The sequence below is a fragment of the Echinococcus granulosus genome (assembly GCF_000524195.1).
Source record: "Echinococcus granulosus chromosome Unknown EG_S00083, whole genome shotgun sequence".
In the NCBI taxonomy this organism is placed as follows: domain Eukaryota; kingdom Metazoa; phylum Platyhelminthes; class Cestoda; order Cyclophyllidea; family Taeniidae; genus Echinococcus; species Echinococcus granulosus.
Genome location: NW_020170463.1, coordinates 281,360 through 306,253, shown reverse-complemented (window position 1 = coordinate 306,253; position 24,894 = coordinate 281,360). Strand labels below are relative to the sequence as shown.

At 43.8% G+C, this 24,894-nt stretch overlaps 2 protein-coding genes across 2 annotated transcripts; both read right to left on the bottom strand. All coding sequences in view use genetic code 11, as the record gives it.

Moving 5' to 3' along the window:
- On the bottom strand, nucleotides 1–11,760 carry EGR_07660 (hypothetical protein; the record flags this gene model as incomplete). Its single annotated transcript, XM_024496909.1, has 14 exons — nucleotides 1–322; nucleotides 3,446–3,625; nucleotides 4,221–4,654; nucleotides 4,891–5,097; nucleotides 7,633–7,899; nucleotides 7,974–8,036; nucleotides 8,107–8,391; nucleotides 8,468–8,567; nucleotides 8,701–9,172; nucleotides 9,358–9,734; nucleotides 9,940–10,271; nucleotides 11,055–11,249; nucleotides 11,338–11,414; nucleotides 11,700–11,760. 14 exons carry the CDS (start codon nucleotides 11,758–11,760, stop codon nucleotides 1–3), a joined length of 3,372 nt encoding a protein of 1,123 aa, XP_024348691.1.
- Nucleotides 11,761–15,096: 3,336 nt separating this feature from the next.
- Nucleotides 15,097–24,894, bottom strand: EGR_07659 (Kyphoscoliosis peptidase; the record flags this gene model as incomplete). Its single annotated transcript, XM_024496908.1, has 8 exons — nucleotides 15,097–15,351; nucleotides 15,799–16,022; nucleotides 16,077–16,273; nucleotides 16,351–16,494; nucleotides 16,670–16,752; nucleotides 17,695–18,120; nucleotides 22,639–23,196; nucleotides 24,037–24,894. The coding sequence occupies 8 exons, from the start codon at nucleotides 24,892–24,894 to the stop codon at nucleotides 15,097–15,099; spliced, it is 2,745 nt and encodes a 914-aa protein (XP_024348690.1).

Sequence of the window (24,894 nt, the reverse complement as noted above, 5' to 3'; positions counted from 1 at the left end):
CTACTTCTTCCTATTAAAGGTCATGTATTTGTACTGTTTGGGGTCAATGCCGGCCGCTCTCAAACGATCGTCCGAGAGTTTTGGCTTCTTCGAGGGCGGCCTTTGATGATGCGGTTTCTTCGGCTTCTTCTCGGCTGGCGCATTAGATTTGAGCTTTCGCTTTTTCGTTGGACGAGACTCCTTCGCCTTCTCTTCAACAAGTTTGGTGGCATTATTCAACGTGGGTTTATCATCAGCCTGTTTGATGGTGCCCTCAGCTGCAGCCACCGCGGAGAGGAGTTCTGCTTTGCGTTGCTTCTTCCGAAGGCGTTTCAAGGCTTTCCTGAGGTGCAAAAAATACGGTAATTTGCCGTAAAATTTACGGTACTCATCAATTCGACGGATAGCAAATTTTAAACAGCATTAATTATAATGATTTCATTTATCGCCTCCAAGGCAATCCAACATTCAACACCTGCATGTGGTACGGATCTGGAAGTTTTGAAAGTGCCTGATGGTAAATACAGAAGAGAAGAGATGCTAGTCATAAGGAGACATTCGATATCTGGCATGCTCTACAACGGTGAAGTCTGAAGCGATTGCGTCGGACACGGCGTGTGTCCGGTGCTGAAAACCCATAAGCACGAGAACGGTCAAGAATGAGTCTTAGTGATTAAGTTATAGGCACGATGAAGAGACATGTTTCAAAGATACCTTGTAAGGAAAATTTCAGCGATTACAGATAGATATGATGGTCGTACAGAGGTTGCCCGGGTTGGACAAAGTGATTACTTTTCCTGCTTTATTCCAGGTTACAGACATTTGGAGAAAGTTCGGTAGCTATGAGAGTACCACTGTGAAATGGGTTAGGAAATGCGAGCCAGAGGATAAAGTATCTACGAACCTTCAGCAATTTACAGCTTGTGTGATACGAAAGAAATACAAATCAGGTGAGGACGTTGGCAGTGCTGAACAAATGCAATTCACATGCCAATCACTAACAAGTGGTGATAAACCTCAAAGACCATCAATTTATTGCCCTCTATTTCTTTCAAGTAAGCTAACATTCTGATAGGAAAAGACCGCTGACCGACAGACGTGGGAGCAGAAAAAAAGGTTTTATATCTCAAAGCCTTTCACATATTGCTGGTGAAATTGGTCCATTCACTACAACGTACATTTCTAAGGCGTGCAGCATGTCAACTACCAGAAGTCTACGGATAGTTTGAGTGCAGTGGAATGCAAGAAGCAATTGTTCGCCATGTATCGCTAGTTGAAGGCCAACCAATCACAGTTGCGATCCATCTCCTCGTGGGTGTGGGGGATACACTGTCTTGGAAACACCCAGGGTTAGTGTGTCAGTTGAGATAAAGTCATCTTTTTACGTTTACAAGACAGTATAAGACATTTTATTTCGTGCCATTATGAAACCTAAATGTGAGGAAGCCTTATGCCACGAGATGCGACTGCCTTAACCTCGGTCTCGTCCGGACTAGGGTCCCCTGACCACATTTTTCGAAGTAATGATGATCGTCCTTCCATGTCACGGAAAATTGCATTGCAAGTAGTTTAGACAGCCAGAAGAGTTCAAGGCGGGATAGCAGAATCGGAGATGGCTGAGAATAATTTTCCTGCTTTTGGAAAAGGCGTTTTAGCAAACAATGACGATTGTCTGGACGAGTAAACAGTAATTTAACTTTTACCATTGAAAACAATTTGAAACAATTTGGTTTGCCTGCATAAACATTTTAATCCATAACTCTGACAAGTACTTGTGAAAATAGATGGAAATAGAAGGGTCCGTTAATCTAAAATCCTCCGAAAAACATGGTTTTTTGAAAAAAAGAACAAGTAGGGATGAGATAATGATAGTTTAAAAGGGATTTCAAAATGCCAATGGGAAAGTGAATCAAGAAGAAATCGTAATGCAATGGTTGTTTGTGCAACTCTCGGTTTTGGTAAAGGGGTCACTTAGGTGCTGCGCCATTATACCTTTACCAGGTGGGCTGGGCTTCCGGCCAAGCCAGTGCCGCTTTTCATCCTCACGGATGTCTTGGGGTGCAGTATTGGTGGCAGCGAAAAGCGAACTCGATCTATCGCTGGGTGGTAAACCTTAGCGGGGTGGAAGAAGCGCGAATGCTGTGAGTGGGAGAATCAGTGACGACTGCCTAAAGTCTACCTTCGACAACTACCTCAATCCTGTGGTCTGCAGAAGATCTGCTAACAACTAAATGGATACTAGCCATGAAAGGTAATTATCTAAAAAAGTTCCTTAGGGAGCTGTCTGCTGCTTCCGTGTGAAGGCGTCAATGAAGTGAACACGCGATACCTCCTCCACCTCTCTACTAGCTGACTAAAACCCTGACGGATATGCCTGCGTAGCAATGAAGTGAAAACAAAGTGGCAGGGAGGAATAAAAACGAAAACCTACACCCACGGAACTACGTTAGATCCCGCCCTTTGTTGACTCCTTTTAGGCCGATGATACTAGTGACAGACATGCGTGATGACCAGCGCATTCCCCCCTTCCCAATACAGTTCCCATACCGAAAGAACCTTTAGATCTAGTAAAATTGCCTAGAGAGATCAGTGACATTGCGGTCAAGTATCTCCTCAGTTGCATAAAAGTTCGATGACTGGTGCAGTTGGCTCGAAGGTGCTTCCCTTACAACACTGATCATGTCATGATGGCTGACACGGGAGGGAAGCGTCGGATCAGATGCTCAGAAGGAGGGGGGCTGGGTAATACATCGTTTGCTTGTTTAACTCCCGGCTTTGGTGAAGGGATCACTTAGGTGTTCCACCACAGCACCTCACCGGGTGGACCGGCCGCCAGGCAATGCCAGCAGCCCTCAACATACATTCTTCTCGCACCTTCAAGGAAACTCAGGACGCTACAATTGGATTCTTGTGTTTCGAGTACGTTCTTACGAATTAGGTTCCAATGAATTTCGACCATGGTTTAGTCTGATGAGATCAAAGTTGGTGAAAACCACTATTCTGGTATTTTTCGATAAAGGGATACATCTTTGATTAAGAATTAACTAATAAATCGCTTTTCAATCAAAATAATTTATTCAGGAGGTTACAGTCCAGTAAGGTGACCTGAATAGTACGCACTAAGTAATTATTTCAGTTACTGGGACGGGAAAACAGGAAAAGCCTTACAAGAACTCAGCAGGACGTATGAATGAACGCCAAAGCTTTTGAGCAATGAAGTGGGTAATTTAAATAGCACGTACCTCAAAAAATCACCGATTTCTTTAAAAAATTATCATACTAGAATAAAACAATGAGTATTCCGGTGAAATTTAGACTTAAAAAAAGAATAGGTGAAACTTTGACAAACTTCTTACAAGCCAAATTTTTCTCTGTGAGACACAAGTCCAAGGAAAGAAAGCCAGTAAACATCGAAAATAGAGAAAAACGCTGTAGTAAAGTAGAAAAATAAAACACTGTCACTCACTTTGAGAGTTGTTTCCCTTTATCATCCGCCGATTTCGCCTTCTCTCCTTCCGTTTGTTTTATCGTACCACCATCCTGACCGGGTTGCTTATTCACAAGAGAGGGAATAAGGGAAGCCTTCTTTCGTAGCATCTTTGAGGAGTGGTATTTTCGCAAATCACGTTCTTCCTCCTCCTCTGTTCTGTAATAAATAACAATAAAAATGCGTCAATGTTAGTCACTTAAAAGTGCTCAACACTTTTAGGGATAACAACGACTGTTCAGATCAAATTGGGAACATTGTGTTCACAAAAGAGTGAAGTCTAATGAGAATACAGAATGCTAAATTTGTACTCCAGACAATTTCAAAGCCTTGGCATAGGAAAGTCTATCAAGATGGTTGGAACCTCCAGCCGACGACCAAGCGGCCTACGTTGAGTTGAATATTCACATAAATGACTGCTGTGACCCATGGCCATGTCCAGATGTCATAGTTGAGTGGTGGGCATACAATTACTGAGTCTGAAGTCGTCAGTAGATGCAAGGAGATCTCGGCAGGCTCGAGTTCACATTAAGATTGGCTCATCACCACATGTTGTTGGATGCACGCACTAGCTACCGCTGTTGCCCACCACCTGAATTGGGGGTGCGTGAACTGAACAACGACATGCACGACGGCTAGTAAAAGTAGTAATAGGACACATTTGCTACTTATATGACTGTATCAAAAGAAATAGCTGACAACTCTAGTTCCAGTTTGACTTGACTGCCATTCAAATGAGAATAACTAAACTGACCGATAGGCGCTCATGGTTTTGACAGAAACCCAACGATTCAACTCCTTCTCATCTGCGTCGAGAATCTCCTCCACACTCAGCCCGAAGTCGTTGGGCTTCACTTGGCGGTACTTGAAGCGACAGTGCACATCGTCGCCCGGACCTGAGCCATTGATGATGTCCTCGCAGTCCAACTGGTAGAACTCGTTGAAGTACTTTTCAAAGTCGGGATAGAGCTTGGGATCAAACATTGGCTTTTGTCGATCTAGAGCACTTCGAAGAAGTGATCGTCCCTGTGCCTTTTTTCCGCGTTTTCTTGGAGCCAGAATCGCCTCCAGCTCCTTCGCAGCTCTGGCCAGGGCTGATGTTTCCACTTCCTCGTTGGTTCCTTCTTTCTTCTGCTTTTCAGGGAATTCTCTAGCAGCGCCCTCCTCATTATGATCGACAGATCTGTGCTATTGAAAAGAAGTCGGTTGTAAAATGCGGCATTAAATGTTCACCGGAAAAAAACATTTGCCAGTTGTTTGAGCCCATGAAAAATCAAACATGATCGTCAAACACACAATTTCGCTTCAGACGAATTTTCCAATTACAATGAGCGGGTTTGATGCAATTTAAAGGCATGAATTCAGACAACAGCAAATTTCAATAGGGAAAGCTAACAGTTAGTTGAATTTGAAAGTCACCTCACCTGCCTCGGAAGATAGCCATCATAATCACCAGCGTCGAGTCCAAATCGATTGTCCTCGTCATCCGACTCAAATTTTGGTGCCTCATCCAGACCATCGTCAGTTGTCTCAGCACCATAGTAAGTGCTACCGAAGAGCTTGGCAACCAGACGATCGTGTGCCTCGGGGTCCCAGTCATTGTCCAGAGAATCGATCACGTCTTTAGTCACCTACACGTAACGGAGAGTAGTAGCACCAGTGGAAGTTATGAGGGTGGTGATAAAAAAGAAGCCCTCAATGTGTCGGATGAACACATAAACGTTGATACCGATTCATTACCAACATATAGGTTTGATTTGAGTTTGAGAATACACAAGCCGACTTCTTGAGTCACTTGTGATCCGACTATCACATCAGTGCTGTGAAGCTAGGATAGTGGTCTCTAACCTCACTTGTAATACAGCTGTATCCAGACTTGAACGCCCTTTAATGTTACTGAGATAAACGCAAACACAACACTGCTGGTAGTGCTGACTGACTCAATACCAAAAAAAGGCAGGCTCAATTTCACGGATTACGTGTGAATAAACAGATCTGCAAAGGCTTTCAACAGAGGAGCCATTGAGATCGAGTCGACCCGAAGGGTGGTTTTAGTAAACGGAGATGTCCTTTAAGGAATTATTTATAATATTAGTAAATAAAACAGTAACTTCATATAATGATCTGGCGATACGACACCCGTTACGTTGCTTTAATGCTGGCGTTCCTACGAAAGTCGATCGCCATTCTGATGAATACTTGCGTTGCATTCTTACCGACATGGATCTATTCAATCGTCCACGGTTTGACTGCTACACTGGCTGTTTGTATAACTCCCGGTTTTGGTAAAGGGGCCACTCAGTTTATCTGCAACTGTACCTTCGCCTCCAAACTATGCCAGTAGCCTCTCAGGCCTACCGTAAGGCGGATATATGTAATCGGCCCAAGTGGCATGCTCTCTTTCGTCTTCAGGGAAGTATCGGGGGCTATATTATTGGCAATGTAAGGCAAAACCGATGTTAAAAGACCTATCCTAACTTCTACTGCTGAGGAATTAGCCTTAGTAGGGCAGAAGAAGCGCATATGCCGTGGAAGGAAAAGCTGTGACGACTCATAACAGAAGGCCTGAAAATAACGTCTACCTTCGGTAAATACCGCAGTCTCGTTTTCTGTAGGAAAGCCGTTAACAACTGAAGCGACAATAGCTGATTGTGAACCATTTGGAAAAGTTTTATACAGGCCTGTCTACCGGTCCTCTATGAAGATGACGATTATGTGAACACTCGATGCCTTCTTCCTTCTCCACTAGCTGGATAGAATCAAGATGGATATGGCTGGACAGCACCCAAGTGAAAAAAACAGTGGCAAGGAGGAATGAACGCGAAACCCAAAACCCACGGAACTACGTTAAACCCCGTCTCTTGTTACGTGGCTCTGCAGCTAGGCCAGTGTTCCTACGACTAGTAGCGGACACATGTGATGGTCATCACGCTTCCCGTCCCCGAATCCAGTTCACATACAGGACAAAACTCCAGATCCACTAGAATTGCAAAGAGTGATCAGTGAGGTTGCGGTCAAGTATCGTTTCAGTTGCGTGGAAATTCGATATGATATGCACGACTGGCTCGTAGGGGTTTCCCTTACAGCACCAATTACACCGTGATGGCTTATGCTGGAGGTTGATCAAGGTAAGCACCGGAGACGACGCTCAAAAGAGGAGAGGGGCTGTGTAATACTTTAATTGTTTAAATCTCGGTTTTGGTGTAGGGGCTACTTAGGTGGTCCAGCAATGTACCTCCACCGGACGGACTGGCCTCCGAGCCATGCAATTTGCCCCTTAGCCCTTCTCTACGTTACAAATACATGTTCTGTCCGGGCATTTGCAGGCTTTGACGCCCCGTGACGTCATCAAAAATAACTCAGGAAGACCAACCTTGAAGTCACTGCCCGAAAACTACGTCAAAACATCACGGAGAGAAGGCATTTGCAAAAAATATGTCAGAATTAACTCCCTTTTTCGACGTTCACCCAAATCTTGCGCTCTACATCAGGACCAATAAGTGAAGCGAGGAAATATTTAAGCAACTAGGAGTCCTTAAGGAGCTGATCACAGAATACTTGCTTTAAGTGTGTATACGGCTGCTCAGGTCTTTTTAGTCTCCCACGAAGCCATGCTTTTAGCCTCACCTTCCTACACATTTATAATAAAGCTACTCTCAGATTTGTGCACTTTATGGCGTCTTTAGGGATGCTCCTGAAGTTGCATTGATGACGAGATTACCAAACTCACCCGGAAATAAGTATATTCCTACTTTTTTCTGGGTGTATACCAAGCCAAAACACTATCGAATCCATGCCAACTTTTGGCAACCACCCCAATCTCGTATTTTGTACAATGATGGCCAGTGATAAACACCGGTTAAGATAAAAAACGAAACCACTAACACTATGATCGGTGGTTTGCAATTACGATCTGGGGATGTGATACCAATCCATGTTACTTCTTATATCAGTGCTTATTCTATAAAAAAAATTAGCACAGCGTTGAATATTTAGCATACACAAGCCCTCTCCAATCGCCGACCTGCCAGTTTACATGCCAACTAAACTTGCAGCTCTTCTACAGACAAAAGCTTAACTGAAGATGAAAAATCTAGTTTTTTTAAATACAAATCATACTATAAAGTCACGAAAAAAAAACATCTGCATAATTAAAAATGACATACCTCATTCACAGGCACGTCTCCATTTTCTCCAACGTCCACCGCCATTGATGCATCAACAGCGACTCCATCGCCGCACGTCTTGCGTATACGCTCCAGCTTCTCCGCAAACTCGGCCATCTTCAGCCTCTTGAGTCTCGCCACGTCCGCCATTTTAGCTGCCTTTTCCGCCGCCTTGCGTTCGGCTCGAGCTTTTCGCTTCTCCGCTCGGGTCATGCCCTTTGAGGTCTGACGCAGGGTGGTCTCTATTTTACGCGGGTAGGTTTTAATCTAGGGGAGAATCACTTTGTGAATACCGAAAAACACAACCTTAGCTTAAATAAAGAGGATAGAGAAGCCCTTACAAATTCCTTATCGTCTTCTTCAAATCGGTAGCGAGTAGCTGAAGTTTGGGGATATTCTTTTGTCTATAAGATAGGGAAAAAATGAATATAACTTGAAGCAAAGAAAGCACGATTATGCTGCCGTGAAACGCACCAGTTCCTCGTCATTATTATTCCATGCATTCTCAAATCTTCGAGCTTTGACGAGGAACTCATCATCTGCTTCCAATTCTTCTGGCCCTGTCAACAAGGGCTCATCAGTACCGACAACTTTTTGTGGCTTTGCAGCAAGAATCACCTCCGCCATTACGTCAACACTGGGTTCCGGTGTCTTCTTAACAGCCTTCTTTTCAGTAGACCTCCAGCGTCTATTCACGAGGTAGTCGCGAAGAAACTCCGCATCCTCTTCTGGCACTTGGAACGTGAAGTGAGAAGTGTCCTAAAGCAAAAATTACATGCTTGAAGGTGGCAAAACAGAATGATGAACGAATAAAGAGGATTAAGTCATGACTCACGATAGGTGGTTTTTTTGGCTCATCAACTTGAGAATCTAATGCTTTCTTGGAGAAGATCTCCTCCTCTTCGTTACTTTCATTAAAGAGCCTCTCAGTTTCTCTAAGAAAAGAAGGTTTAAACAACAATGAGATATCCTCACTCCACTTAGACTATCAGTCTTCCATCCCATCCATGTTCACAATAAACCTACTTTGAGGCTTTTATGCCTCGCAAAGTCTTCAAAAGAACTTACGCCAAAAAGTCTTCCTTCTGTGCTTGCGCATCTGTAGCATGTAGTTTCTTGGTAAAGCCACTTTCCGTTTTGTTGTTCGAGTCCTTCTCCTCCGAGAGCAAGAGATTACGCGCGTGATCCTTAAGTAATACCGGTTGGTCCTTCTCCTTCGCCTGTTTTTCTAAGCTTTCGGGTTTCTCCCGGAACCACACCTTTTCCTCGTCATTCAAAGCTGGATCATCACGACAGAGGGCATCGTAGAGTCGCAAAAAGTCTTCGTGCTCTTGCGCCTCCCATTCGGAGTCTGACTCACTAGAGGAAGAAGACGAGGAATCATCGTCAGTTTCATCATTTTCTGCTCCATTGGCGGTCTTTTTCTTGGCGTTGAAGAGTTTGACATCACCATAGCGAGACTTCAGTTTCTGGAATTCCTCCTTTTGACGGTATTTGTTATAGTGTTTCGCAAACTCCTCATTTATTTTGAACTCCATGCCTAAAATGAGGGGAAAACACGCTGATTAGAAAAAGCGCAAACAGACTCTAGTTAAAAAAGACTCATCTACGACAAAACCAAGCATATATTTCGCGGTAAGGAGAAGGAAACAAGAAGAAACAAAGCACCAAGGAGGCGAGCCAGTGAGATTGGATAACGCGAAGGCAAAGGGATGTGTCAGCAACCCGGTGAAGGCTGCTGTTGAGATTGTTGCTGTGGGGTTGGCGATGGTTGTTGCAGCGCGGACTGGAAGAGGGTATACTCGAGGAGTTTTACGTAGGGTACGCCTTCTGCAGACTCTGTGGTGGAAGCAGCACTCTCCTTCGTGGTGGACGCGTAGACGGCCAACTCGCCCGTGACTAGCGGCACCACCTTGCCCGACCATCGCGCGCAGCCCGAGGAGGAAGAGGAGGTGGGAGAAGACTTGAGGAAGTGCCACTCTGAGGCGTTGATTACCACGGCCACAGAGGCATACTTGATGGGCACATCAAGGCGAAAGAGGTGGCGCTTGTTCACCTCTAAACTGAGACGAGTGGGCTCCAGCAGACGGGCTCCCACCCACCTTTTAAAAGAAAGCTCGTATCAATATATTGTTTTACACACTCCAAAGCATCCATAGCCTAGGACCAACTGATAGACAAGTAAAAGAATACAATTACTCGGCTTATTCCACTAGGCTGAACATTTCTCAACTAAATGAAGACATTTTGCATATAGAAGCAGCTTTGAGTTACCAGTACGTTTGTCTGGGGAAAGCAGGCACAGACCCTGAGCCACTGGACACAGTGGGTCTTCGTGCATCCACAAGAATTCGGTAGACACACTCCAGATGATCGCTAGCCTCTGTGGATATGGTCCCAATGTCCTCATAGGCAGCGTATACAGTAAGGTAGTAGAAGGCATTAACAGGCAGGCGCAGATGGTAGTGCGCATTTGCACTTGAATAGCCCAAAGTGCTACTAAGCACAGTGGTAGCCGAGGTGGTGATGGCAGGTGTTGAGTCGAAGCTTGTCGAGGAGCGCATTTGAAGAAGGGCGTAGTTGTCACAGTCAGTCATCCGGTGACCCGGACGGTCAAAGGACTTAAGTTGGTGGCACAACTGGACGAAAGAAACAAACACACATTAGCTTAGTGAGCAAACAGGGATAGAGAGAAAGTGTTCAAATCAAATAAGTACTTCTGATTTTACGCTTACATTAATCCAATGCATGCTGCCGTGATACTACTGCACATAGTAAGAAACACCAAGTCCACCTCCCTAAGATACGTAATATCCACCTCAAACTGTCGTTGACCAGTGCATACACTATCATCAAAGTACTAGCCCCCAATGGTTATGAGTGCCAATGGAGACGAAGACGTCAAACCTCAAATCCCCACTATCCACTCGTCTACACAAACGACTTCAAGCACAGCACAAAACGTTGATGGTGTGACCGGGAGGTAAACATCTGCCTGCCTGCCCGTTTGTCAATTGCTTTTCCCCCTGTCTTTCCACCTTAGGGGAATTAGTCATTTCTGTAAACATCCAATGCAGAGAGTAGGACGCCTCGAACTGGACGCCTAATTGGTGCATAACCACCTGTCGTGCGTCCAAATTGCACTAGAGACTAATTTTTCTGTGATAACGATGAAAACAGTACAATGATTCACGAAGATTTGTAATATGAGAAGGCCGGTTTATGCAGACTATTAGATTTCGTCATTTAGGGTGGTTTCTATGCCAAAATTCTGAGCGTATTAAATAGTATGATAAGTGCATTAATGTGGGGGAGGGTCATAATGTAAAATAAACCCATTTCTCCTGCTTAAAATCCGTTCTCCACCACCTTTTGTAAACCCAAAACTTCCGTTTCAACGTGAACAATCTTTGCGGACTCACCCGCAAGCCAGAAGAGATGAAGAAGGGTATCTTGAGAGGATCAGAGGAGGTGTGAAGGATGTAAGGCCGGTTGCTGTTGCTTCTGAGCAACGAGACACCGAAATGTTGAGCAGCCGGGGTCCGACCCAGGAAACCAACCTCCGGCAGCCGTCCCATGACTACCAAACGGGAGTAGTTGAATTCGCAACACTGAACCTGAGCAGAAACAAAATGATAGCGAAGATAATTTCAAAGCGCTACTCTGTAACAGAATTATAACAGTTTTTCCTGTATGATTAAGTACGCTCTTCTGTTTGCGTATAACCAGGCTACTTCCCGACTTGGGTTCGGTATTAACATCCTGTCGGCGACCCCGGGAGCCTAACAACAACAGGCATGATAGATTGCAAACCAAAATGACAAGAGACACATGGTGATGATTAAGTCCCCAAAGGCTCATAAGAAAAGAAAGGCTTAAAATTCACCTACTTTTGGAAGCAACATAAAGGCAAGGCCAGAATTGAAAGACTCGAAATTGGGGTTATAAAAAAAATAGCGTAAAATAATGCAGTTTTTTATGTAGCTCATGGCGGTAATAGACAGGAGTTGGTCTGTCGATACCCTCCACAATCTTACATGAGATCCAAGATTGGCTGCTTTACAAACCACGCTTAACACCATTCCAAAAATCCAAAAATTTCACAGCAAATTCACTGCGCAGTGACATAGCACACCACCTAGAAGTGGTTTGGATGAATAACATTTCTTTAGGTGACAAATTATTCAAAGACTGATGTATCGGGTTCAGAAAAACCCGAAGAACTAGGATATTTTGCCATCGTTTTGTGAAAAGCTTTCGGTAATTTTTATACCCACCTCAGGTGGAAAAGAAAGGCCGTGGAAGGTATTAAGTAAATGTGCTCCGGACAACAATAAGTTCCAAAAGCTGTCCGTAGTTTGGTGTTCCTTACTTCTTCCGCCTTACAGAAATGAAACATTGAAAAAGGATTGCTTATAGTCCGGCTGGTTTGTGATGAAGAACAGGATGTGTACGGCAATGTTAGCTACGCGAACAAACACCTCACTGGCTCTACACCAAGCATTTGAGGAATCGCTGCACCCCTAAACGATCATGCAAGTTGCATTGCTTCCAACGGAAAAAGCTTTTTGCAAAGCGGAAGTAACAAGCCTGTTTCTCGTTGGGAAAGAAAAATGCACTGCATCGGTGATTATTTGCAGAACAAAAATATCACAAGGTTTCTAAATGTGCTTTTACTGTAAAAAGGAACTGAAAAAATGGATTGCCTTACGTAGTCACGATACAAAGTGATGCCTTTTTACGACATAAAAACTACGGGTAATTTGATAACAAGCAAAAAAGGAGTAAGAGTAGGGTGTCACCCAGAGATGCTACTTTAAAGGGTGTATTTAACTGAACATCTTAAGCGAAAAAGCTAATTGTGTCCAGTCCTCAGTAGAACAAGGACAAACGAGTTTACACAATTTAGTTCTTTTTTTACATTTGCCTATAATTTATGTTATACTGTGCTATGACAACGCTCATACGGGGAAAGAGACTGTGTAAGCTACTTCTCGGGCCCTTGTCACCTCCTGCTATTCAAATCTATGCGCATGCCACCTATCCTACCAGCCTGGCAGCCGTTCCGTACGCGAATAATAAAGCCCCACAACGCCCTCCTAGACTAACAATATACTTCTTTCAACAAATTAACCTTATGTTACGGGCGAAACAGAAAGAGAATGCGCAGACGTCAAAGTAGCAAAAGTGTGTCAACAATGACAGTGTCAGGCAACCACATAAAAAGCCTCAAATATGAACGCACCTCATTGCTTAAAGAGCCAGTTGAAATGGCTGGAAGGAAGCAAAACTGGAAAAAAAAGGCGTTCCCTACCTGTGCACAAGCGTAGGAGGAGTCCAGACAAAACGCAAACAATTTCTTGCACCATCAACAAAACCACCATACCATTTCACAAATGTTTTGCAATTTCGTAACCATTTTGAGAAAAAGATGCTCACCTCTCAGATGCATCAAAAGTGACTCAGAACTCCAATGAATATACCACTGATTTGTTCGGAAGGCTTAAGAAGGATAAGCAAGCTTGGTCTCAACACCTTTACTGAAGCAGAGATAAGATCAAAAAAACGAAACAGAAACCCCAGAATAAACACTTATTTGATCAGCAACCTGTTGCGAATCTACGCATAAAAGTTCTCCTGGAGCCTTAGAATTAGGCGCTCTTTTTGGGGATTTAGTGGTGAAGGGAAAAGTTCAAGCGGTAGCCAAAATGGCACGGTCACAAGGGTTTTGACTCGACGAATTAACTAATCCAGAGATTAGTGTAGGCCAAACTCGATTATGGCTAAACCGCATTTAATAGGAAAGAAGAGGGAAGGCATTTAAGTGAGCTTGGTGTAAATTCGCAAGGGAAATACGCTACATTAACGGGAAGTCGCAACAGCAGCAAAGAATGGTGGGGAACTCAATACCTTAATGAACATTGCCAAATCTGGCGTATCACCTAATGAAGCTAGTGTAAGCGCTGTTTAACGTCATTGACACTTGGCACGACCCGTGGGATTCAGAAACAAAAAAATGATCGGGTAAAGAGTTGTGAAAACTGGTAAACCAAGCAAAAAGAACATGAGCATAACGAACGTGCTGCTAATCCTCGAACAAGCATCACAAACTGGTCCGTAAAAACCCTTAACAGCATTCTGTAGGGCAAAAACCGTGGTACAGAAATTGTGGGCTTCAAGAACACAGCCTGCTCAAGCTATTCGAAAAAACAAGAGCTACTTCATCTCAAAGCCCACATAGCATGCTATAGCATACCGCTCATCACATTAAATACGTCCCAAGGACAATATCAAGGTTTATAAGTACCAAAAACATTGCCAAAAGCAGGAGGAAAACGGGTAATAAAGCAGATTTGTTCAAATGCTACAGAAAACAAGAGTGCAAATCAGCTCAACATAGTGTGTGGCAACAAATGCTTAACTTACAATGAGCCAGGAAGCCAAGCAAGGCCTTAATATTTATCTGTAGTGAATTGAGTCAAGTCCAAGGAGCGCTCAACGCAACAGTTGACTACCCGAGCTACTTCAGCCTTTTTCAATTTGGCTACAAGCTTCGCAGACCCTCACTGCATCTATAATGAAGTTGCCAGGCAACCAGCAAAAGTTCGTGCGCTTTTCGATACAGCTCGTCGCAATGGCTGTTTACAACTCTACCTTCTTGTCCTCTGCATCACTTTTCTAGCACCTTTGAACCCCATATCATCAAATGCCAACTGAAGCTAGTGGATGTGGTTCGAGATGGTTTCACGGGCTGTGTTTAGGTCGGTTTCAAAGCTGCAGAGGCTTCTCGGCAAGTTTTTTGCATTATTTGGAGAAGATACGGTAGCAGAACCCACAGTCCAGAAACGGTTGAAAGTGAACCATTTGACTACGGTAATGAATCACTCAAAGGAGTGACAATGCAGTTCCGCCTCCTCTTGACCCCAAACAACCACATGCCCGATAGGTTAGACAAATCGGAAGTAAAGCTTTAATAGAAGCAGAGAAAAATGGGTTTGGTTTTCGAAGCGAAACAAACTTTCAAGATTTTCCCACCCTCCAGAAATATAATGGATAATGATGTTGATGGTCGTGGCTTACCCACGAAGCCATACGAACTTATTAGGGTGCCTCGCATCTTCAGAACCGTATGACTTGTAACGCTGCAAAAGAACTCGCTACTAGTGAACAAACTTACAGTGACTTAAAGGGGAATGTTAAAAGTTCGTCAACTTTTAAGAACTCCATCAAACTAAGGCTCTGCATGTTCGCTAGTAATGCAGAAGGATCACGCCTGACAGAATTGAAATCACGAAGACGATGAGGAGAAGAGGAGAAATGAAGAAGGATATAGATCCAAGGTTTAGCTTCAGGAAAGGGGAGGAGGTATGCGATACGCATGCCACTAGTCCTTCAACATCTATGAGCGGTGACTAATGAGCCTGCTACCGATCTACCACGGAGTGTAGTGTCGTCAAGGCCGATTTAGGCGCCAAAGTGCAGACTTGCCTGAAACGAGCAAGCCAACTCCCGAACATCCTCCTGCCGCCAGTCAGGCAAGACGTAGATGTTGAGGTAATACCGACCCGGTTGTGAAGGCGCGCATTGGATACGAACCATATTTGGGGGTTTTGTGAGTACTTCGATCAGGCAGAGACCCTTGAGAAAGTTGCCATCAGCAAAGTTCTCCAGGCTGCAGGAGATGCCAACGAAGTAGGGCATTCGAAGTTTGATACTAACCTGGGATAGTAAGAGGAACGGTAACCACGCACCAGAGCAAGCACTAGAAACAGATTAAGCCTATTCTAGTAATAAGTTGAGCATCCTGATCGGTCCTTCTACATTGCAGCTTTAAGGGCACTATTTTAAACCTGGAATAAGCGTACACATATAGGAGAGGAATGCATCGAAAACACACCTCTCAGTTTCTTTGGTAAACTAAAACTTCCGGTTTGACTGGGATGTCTGCCGTAAGAAACACGACTGCGAAATTTTAGCTGCGCAAAAAGGCGATAAGGATCAGGTTTTCCTCAGCAAAAGACAAAAGCTTCAAAAACTGGGGTTACTGCGTTATTATGAGTCGGATTTTCAAAATCAAAAGTAAGCTATAAAACTATAACATGAAAGGTACGAAAAAGCGGCATCCCAAAGCCAATAACATCAACAAGCTTTTCCAGCCCAACCTACCTGACCATTCTTGGTGACAATGCGCTGAGAATAGGGCTTTTTGAGCGAAAGCCCCGCATTAAAGAAGGCCGATTTGAGGACAGGCAGGGAAACGAATCGGGCCTGAGATATTGGCTTGGCGTGAAGCAGCTGCCACACCTTATTATCCGGCCAGTGCTCAAAAATGTGCTGCTCGGGGTCGGTAAAGAAGTAAAAGTCGTCGCATTTGGGGGCCGTCTCTGCAGCTGCCGAAATAAAAAGACGGACAATTCATTGCTGACAGGGATGGAAGGACTTACACTCAGGGGAGAAGGAGTTCCATGTTAAGGTGGCATAACGAGCAGCCCAATTGCAGTTGACAAATCGCCAGCCACCTGCTGCATAGACAGCCAACCAAGTGTTGCGAAAGAGGGAACCCTGTTTAAGCGACATACCCGGTCGATAGCCGGCGCCCTTGGAGTAACCCGATATGTACTGACAGTAGATCCCAGCAAAGCTGGACACAATAATAAATGCATATACATTATTAAGTCATGAAAGCACGGACGTAGAGACATCGATGGACGGACGTACCGACAAAGTTCATGAAAGAGTTCATTCCTAGACAGGGAACCCATCTGAACGTTGCGGAGCATACCTACAAAGGAATCGCTCGGTGCGGAGGGGTCGTACTCGATCAGTTCAAAGTTCTTCGCCGTCACCCATCGAAACAGTCGTCTAGAGAGAAAACACATCACTTACGAGCTTTTGTTATTTGCTGCCATTTATCAGAATTGCTTCCAACCTCACTTTAAAAGCGTGTTTTAGTGTCTATTCGGCACAACTATACAATAAGGTTACATAGCGAAGGTGAACACTCGAGAATAAACGATTAAAACGGCCATTGACCTACCGAACAATTACGACATCAGAACTGCTATCCTTCGTTAACTGGGAGACCAGGTCCGTTATGAGAAGTGGGTTCACATTTAACATCTAGGAGGGAACAGGCAGTTCAGTAAAGCAATTAACAACAAGCCTAACCGGTGAGATTCTTTTATAAAACTAGGCAAAGAAGCGAGAAGCAAAGGGTGAATATTCTTTGAAGTTTATTACCAACGGTCAAGACCTGACATTTGGGACTCATTTGCTCAGTAATGACCCCAACTTGCCCCTTTCGAAGTAAATTATTCATTACATTCAAATAAAATATTACTGGTTAGTCTCCAAATGCTAATCTCCCAGCATCTTAGCGTATCCAGTGCTACACACAATCCTTCATCTTTCATGATTAAGAATGGGGAGTTTTACTGAGAGAAGCGTATCCATATCTCTGGGACGTTTATTAACAGGATCAAAGTGTTTAACTGAAAACATTTCTGATCGTCAGAGCGTTCCTCTACTGCCATGCAAGTTTTATAGGGAGTTTCTGCAGTCACAGCTTCGGAGCGAATTGAATCCCTTCGATTCATCTGCTCATATACGTATATACAAATCCCTGCAGGCTACAATAAATTATTGCAGCAAGCTGTCTAAAATCAAACGAACCCTCTTGATTGCCTGACAGACTGATTACTGTTGTAATGTCCAATCTTTAAGTTGGTCAGGAAGCAACAAAGGCAAATACTTTGGAAAACACTGCAGAATTGACGGTAATCTGCTGCTTCTCCTAAAAAACTATCTTGTTTTACTAATATATGAGACCGATTAGGAATCACTGAACAGGTAAGCTCCTTTAAGATTGCATTTTAAGAAAGTAAACTGCATCGAAATTCTGGAGACGTTTAAACAAAAATGAGGTAAAGATAAAACAATCACTATGCCAAGTTATGAAATCGGAAAAAATTCACATTGAATTAAAACACATGGAAGAGGAAATAAGAAAGGCATCGAAACATTATAATCAAACGAAATAAAAGCCAATTCAAAGGACTTCACCTTGAGAACATGACCATCAATGCGAGCAAGTTCCTCAGCCGCCGGTACAACAGCAGAACGAGATGTAGGCGGAGGAAGTGGCTTGGGCGGGGGCATCGAGAGTCGAGGGGGTGGGGGTTCAACCAGACCTCCAGGTGGTAGTATCACCCGAACAACAGTGGATGTTGCAGCATCAGCAGCAGTGGTGGTCGTGGTGCTCGATGCCTTAGCATCACCCGGAGGAGACGTTGTCGAGGCATTGCCGAAGACCTCACTCGACTTCTCGTCGTCGTCATCGTCTTCCTCGTCTCCACTGTCGTTGGTCGCCACAGCACCGGCCAATTTTAGTCGGGAAGCGAAGGTCTGTGAGAGATCGCTGCTCACTTCGCTAGTGGTGGCAGTGATGGCATCGTTTTGAGAGGTATCACTTTTGCGGGAGGCTTGGTCCTAGGGAATGGTCGGATTGTTTTAATGTTTTATGCGTGGTTCAGAAGGGAGATAGCAAGCAGTGCAGTATGTTTAGTGGGCAACGAATACCATAAATAGTTGCGAAACGCAAAAAAAACGGGTAGAGATTAAGTAAACAAAGGAGGATTAAAGCAGGCCGTAGGTGAGGTTAAGCAAAATCTCAAACAAGACGACCAAATTAAAAAAAAATAAATCGTATATCAAACCAAATGGGATGGATTAATGACCGAGATAAAATACTTCGAGGTCAGGGTCGATTCTCCCAGGGTAGAGAAGGAGACATCAGTTTTATGCGATACGGTGGATAAGTAAAACAGCTCACTGGGGAAATACCACGTGATGCGACAGTTTGAATGGTTCACGATCTTTTTTTATTTGCTAAACTCATACGATTACATGTCAAATAAACGAAAGGCTAACAGGTAAAGGAGTGAAGCCAAAGTTGAGATAATCGAAAAAGGATGGAGCACTGAACACTAGAAACTACTCTGAGATAGCATTCAATTCCAGCAGAGCGGAGATTTACCAGTCTGCTTCGACACCACTAAACGAAGGTCATGTGAAAAAAAAACTGACCGAGAATTAATGACTTACGGGGAAATCTGTTTGTGCATACGTTGAAAAGAAGTGGATGAGGTTTTAATAGTTACTAAATTAAACAAAGGAGTCGAGGCTATTGTTAAAATAAGAAAACTCATGGTTCGAGTCTACCAGGATGGAGTAATGGGCATTAAAATCAAGTATGAGATTATGTTAGCTCCTGTGGGGATGTCAAATGCAAAATTAAGCTCTTCCGGTGCGGTAGGTAGCTAGTGCAGTTTAGTGGGGCCAAAGCAAGCGCTGTGATAAGGCAGAAAACATGGAGGAAAATTCGATTAGTAAAAGAAATAGCTAGTTAATAAATAAAATCAGGATATCCTAGTTTTGTGCGTCGAGGCTACTTCCCTCAGCTTAGTAAAGCAATAACACAGAAGTGCAACTCTAACAAGTCATAATCTTTCTTGTTCCTTGCTTAACTCACAGGCAGCTCCCCATCAAGCAAGCGAGAAGTGGATCAAGAGGTAATGAGTAACTTTAAGTTACCGAAGGTCCGCTGACACATTAAGGAAATTTCGTAATTTCGATAAAGTGGAATGAGGCAATGACTATTGGAACTTAATAGGAGATCATGTTCGAGCACCTAAGGTCAAATAAAGCGCTCACATAGTAGGAGAGGCAGACCTAGTCCGAGCCTGCAATGGTTTCCACCTACCCAAAATAGCTCTTCGTAGTAAGACTCCATGTTTCACGCCAGCTCACGCTTGAATAAGTGGCCAGATGAATCACTTTGAAGAGCCCGCATGATCACGAATATTGTACAATTAGTGCACAGACGCCCACGTTCACACCTTTCGTCGTAATAGTGATGGCAAAATTTTATTGGAGACCTTAGCTGTCCAGTGAGAACACAACCTCCGTTAAGTATGACCATCACTACGTCTACACGAGAACAGTGAGCAATACGAAAAAGTTTGAATTCGACGGCAAATTTAAAAATACGCCTTCTCCTAGATGAGTTACACAGTGCGAATATGGTTAGACGAGGCATCATAAAAATTTCATGAGACACTGTCGGTCGGTTAGTGGGGAGTGGGAAAGGCATAAAGCAATGCATGGCGAAGTGAATGCAAGGGGAAAGCCTTTTGATGCAAGCGACCAAACAAGCAGGTAAACAAAAGTGCATTGACAACACATACCAGGGACGACACTGAAAACAAAAGAAACAAGTAAGCAAATGTGATGAGGTAAAAATGAAATTAGCTAAATGGAAATTTCTTTGTTAGGTTCATTTAAAACAACATTCAAGTACAACGTTCAAGCACCAATTTATCCCGATAACTGGCAGGATCGGTCCCTAAGGCGAAGATGGACCACCACCCCATCACTTCCACCATCGGAATGACCTATTCAACTACTGCCCCCTTTGTGACGCGATCCGATGGGGCTACAGTTATCAGAAACTAGTAAAGAACACATGCCACACAAAATAGTGATGCCGAGCCCAGACAGTAAAATCGGGGTCTGTACATCTATGCAAAGCTGATTGTGAATGCGTCCGTAACAAAAAAGCAGGGCAGTTCATCTACTTTTATATCGCAGAGAGTACAGAGTCAGATGTCATTCGGTAACTTGAATATATTGGAGAAAGCATCAATTCAGAGTGGAAGATGTACTCTAGCGAATTGGCTTATAGCATACCTCGGATCGTTCGAGAATGTGCCAATGCGAGGGGTCGAAAAAAATGTGGCACTCAGCGCTATTCATCAATTCAAGCAACAAAATAAGTTGTTGCTACATTTGTCCAATTTTGCGGTAATTGTGTGAACATGTCTAAACACCCCAAAGTAGACCAAAACCTGGCTACCAACTGCTTTTACGAAGTTCCTGTCAGATGCATCTGTGACTGGACTTCATTTAAAAGACAAACTAAATTACTGTTTTTGCTAGCAGAAAAAGCGTCACCAAATTCAACGTAGACGCCGACGGTTGATGTATCAAGGAGATTTTTGCTTGAAAGTAGAACGCAAACTGAGTGTAGTGTTAATAATGAGGCTTATGCGTGATCAAAGAGGTAACGAACGCTGTCATTACCCGGCAATACAAGATTCATAACCCGACACACGCAACAGTTGCAATTTTCCATAACCACTATCATGCCTATAACCAAGGCATTTCCCGAAATGATAATTCAAGAAAGGCTGGTAATGAAAATGTCAAAGAATCAATCTACAATCTTGCAAATTAAGAAACAAAGTAATCGAATAAAGCAATATTCGTTTTAGTCGAGCTTTTAAGGTTCCATTCAAGAATCAAAAATGACGTCATTTCCGGACGACTTTGTGTAACCATTTGTCAGATGGCAAAGACCACTTATCATCTATTTGTGATGCTGAACCTTGACAAAAGAACCGGACCGTCCCATACATGTGAAGTTGGTAGCAAACGTCCTACCCATGCCTCGACCGGACATCTCGCACGAGGGTTAATTAAAAGTTCTGGTTACAGATGCTTTGTTCATAGCGATTCAACTGTCCACAATGGTACTGATAACCAAATTAGTAGCGTGCGCTGCGCCTCAAGGTAACAATAAAGGTAGTAAAAGCTATTGCAACAGCCGTTGAAGAATTTGTAACTAGCACAGTCTTCGAGAAGACCCATTTTAAAGCCACCCAGATCCGCGCCTTCCATATAATTGCTTTTCCCAAGGGCCACAAAGGGAAAATATGTGAGCCAGTTTGCGCACTTCTAACAAATTACAAAGCAGACAGGGACTTTGTTCATTTGATTTAACGGGAAATTGAGCATAAAACTGGCCATAAAGGCGGTGAAAAATAACCGTCTCCTACTGTTTCATCAAACAGACAAAAAATCAACGAAAAATTTGAATTTCGTCGGGAAAGTACTTAGGTCTAGATGTGTTGGGCCAGTGGATGGTCCAGTTCAGGTGAAACAAATGATAAGCGACCTGGCAATAGCATCCTTTGAAAGACCCAAGCCCTCCGCCGAGCAAGTACAGTATATTTACCTTAAGCACGCGAGTAATGATAAATTTAGGCAATTTTATTAATGAGGACCAGTAGGTTTCAAAACAGCAGTAGGAAAACTGACGGGTTCACAAGAGTAACAACAGTCTACCACATCAGGGGACAACGGACAAGTTGAATTTTGCTGGTGAAAGTGTTAACCAAAGTTCGGCAAATGTGTGAACACGACTTGCTAGAAAACAAACAAGAAGGTTGAACTGGCAAAAAACCGAACACTATTCCTATTAAAGCGGCACAATTACGAGAAACTGGCGGAAAACGGGCGTAAAAAAAAACAAGCTACCACACCAATGAGCAGGTGGTGAATGGATAAAAAACAACTAGAATTTCGTCGGTGGAATCCTTCTGTCTGGTCATATAAACAGTCCAGCTGCAATATGAATTTTCAATTAAGCACTTATATGCCTTTTATTTAAAAAAATGAACAAAAGGCCTTCAGGAGATTCGAAGCTAAAGGCGGTAAATGAGAGTACTAAGTAGTGGAAATGAATTTTGAAAGTTGCACCATTCAAAACAGCACCAGACGAATGGGGAACTGGTAGATAATGGACATACGAGCCCACTTAACCTCAGGAAAAAGGTACTACGTACTTAAATCGACGAGAATGACAATGAAATACTCAAGTTATGCACAGGATAACTAGGTTCAGTTCAGGTTAGGAACAAACATTCCGACAAACCGTTTCCAAGGGATTAAAACACACCTAGTGTTCTAGATGTAAATTTAGAGTCCCAACACAATGTAATCGGCTAGCAATTATGGTCAATGAGGGGGCGCGGACATAAGAATAAGAAAAAGTTCCAGACAAATTTACCGATTAAAGTCTAGTGATATCAACTGTCTTGCGTATTTATTACTAAATCATAGTGAGCTTACTCATTCTGAATGTGGATTCCTTCATGTTCAACATACCTGTTGACGGTTCTGAAGGGCGAAAATGGCACCCTCACTGGTCAAATAGTCCAGCAAACTCAGCGCCCGTTGCCGCGTTTCAGGTCTAGTCAACGCCTTCAGCAGAATGGTCTGTACTTCAGCAGCCCTGCCCTCCGCTAGCATGGGTTGAAGACGCATTGCCAGGGCGTCAACAGCCCTTGCTTCCTCTTCCTCGTCGTCACCATCAGCTTCAGCGTCAACGGGAGCGGTGTCCGTCAAAGAGTCCGATGCGGGGGTCTTTCGTCTCCTTCGCGGGTTCAGCGACCTTGTACGACTTCGTCGGCACACCCGATCCCGCGGTTTCGACACCGCAATTGGCCAAAATTCGTCAGAGGAGAGGGCCGCATAGGCGTTGTCACCACAGATGTTCAACGAAGAGCTTGAAGATGACGATGAGGAAGAGGGGGCGAGGGTAGGACGTCGGGAACGACGCTTTAGGTCGTTCACAGATTGATAACCAGTTGGGAGAGAGTTGTGCAGCTTATTTCGTCTCCGGCGACGTGTTGTAAAGGAATCTTCACTGGAATCTTTTTTCATCTAAAGAAATTAAATTTTGTTGATTGACGGGCGAAGATATTCGTGGTGTATGAGAACACTTTAAATGGAAACACGGGTGAGGCTACGCGCCGCCTGTAGAAACAAACCAAGCATTGAAAAGAGCATTTGAAAATACTGGGAAGTCGGTGTATGATAAGAAATACTGTTAATTCAGCCAGCATTAAGGAGATCGCTTCGAGTAAATTACTCCCAATTTTCTCAGTTCAAAATGCACAATCCATGTCACTCGAAAGAGTAGAGAATAGAGTTTTAGCGCAAGGAGAGTTGCCTCAACTACACATGCATTGCAACAGTGTGAGTTATCACGTAAGCCTAGATGATACACATCAACTGACGGACCTGCGTAATAGAATGGACCCTTTTGGTCTCCTGGGATCCGACCCACACACAGGCAGTATAAGCCCCACTCATGCGATCAAAGCTACTAGTCCTCCAATCCTTCTGCATGTTTACAAAAATCTGCTCTCAGAATCATATGCCTGATTATGTTCTCAAAAATAACCCGGGCACAAAAGTGGTGGTAAGAGTGAGAAAACAAATTATAATTCCAGAGATGAAGAAAAGAACCTGTCCGGGGGCCAATCTAAAGAGATTCACTAAAAAACCCTAAGCTACGCCGTCCTTTTGCTATGGTCTCAATCCCGTGCACTACATCATGAGCAGAGCTCTGTAAAGCTTCCTTATATTCTGCATTTTAAAATCCTTTACAGTCTACTCAGGTGTCCACGACCAAGGTTTGTGTATACTTCCAAGAGACTGAAACAAGGGACAATTGAAGGATATACAAATATAACTACAAGATCTAAAAACAAAACTCACCGAGTGCCTGGAAGATGACCGATGAAATGAAGAGGTCCCCGAATTCGCCAGTCTTTGACACGACAGGCAGTACTCACCCTGCCTAGCAGCATAAAGACACAGCGGTTCACTAGGCGAGAGTGTAATAACAGACTGAAATTGCTCCGTGGGTTCAATAACACCGCGATGGTAGAACATGGAGTTACTGAAGCTTGACTGAGGATAGGAGGCCGCGGTGTTTGCATCCCTCGAGACGATTCCGGCTTCAGGAGCAGGAACGCTAGTTAGCGTCTCGTATAAGATTGTCGGGCATTTAGAATCAGTGTAGTGGGGTGAAGAATAGCTCCATGCCGACGCCTGAGTGTCGGATGTTCTGAATTTCGTCAGGTTAGCCACATGGAGAGATTTGATGGGATCATGAACTTGCAAGAAAGTACTACTACTGGGACTTATACGAAGACTTCTCCCGACAATATGACGGGGATGGTATGAGGCACGAGGGTGAATTGGTGCATTCGACGGCATAGGAGGATTAGCCGTCAAAGAAGGTGAATAAGAATCAGGTTGGATTGTCGAATTAAGAAAACGAGATTGAAGATTAGGGAAACCATTACCAACCAGAGCGTTTGTGTAGGGGTCACGAGCTCTCGGATTCAGCGATCGCGAAAGTATCGCATCACTCGGAAGGGAGTGATTAACGGAGTTAATTGATGTTGAGCCACCAGAGAAGAGAGGATCTTTGGGTTGATTTGAGGGTTGAGCCAGGAAATTCGACCTTAACGACGCGATTTTTTGGCGATGCATGGAAGCTTCGGAAGCGACTGAAGTAGCTGGATGAATCTTTGGTCGATGAGTTTGCTTTTGCTTGTTACCATACAT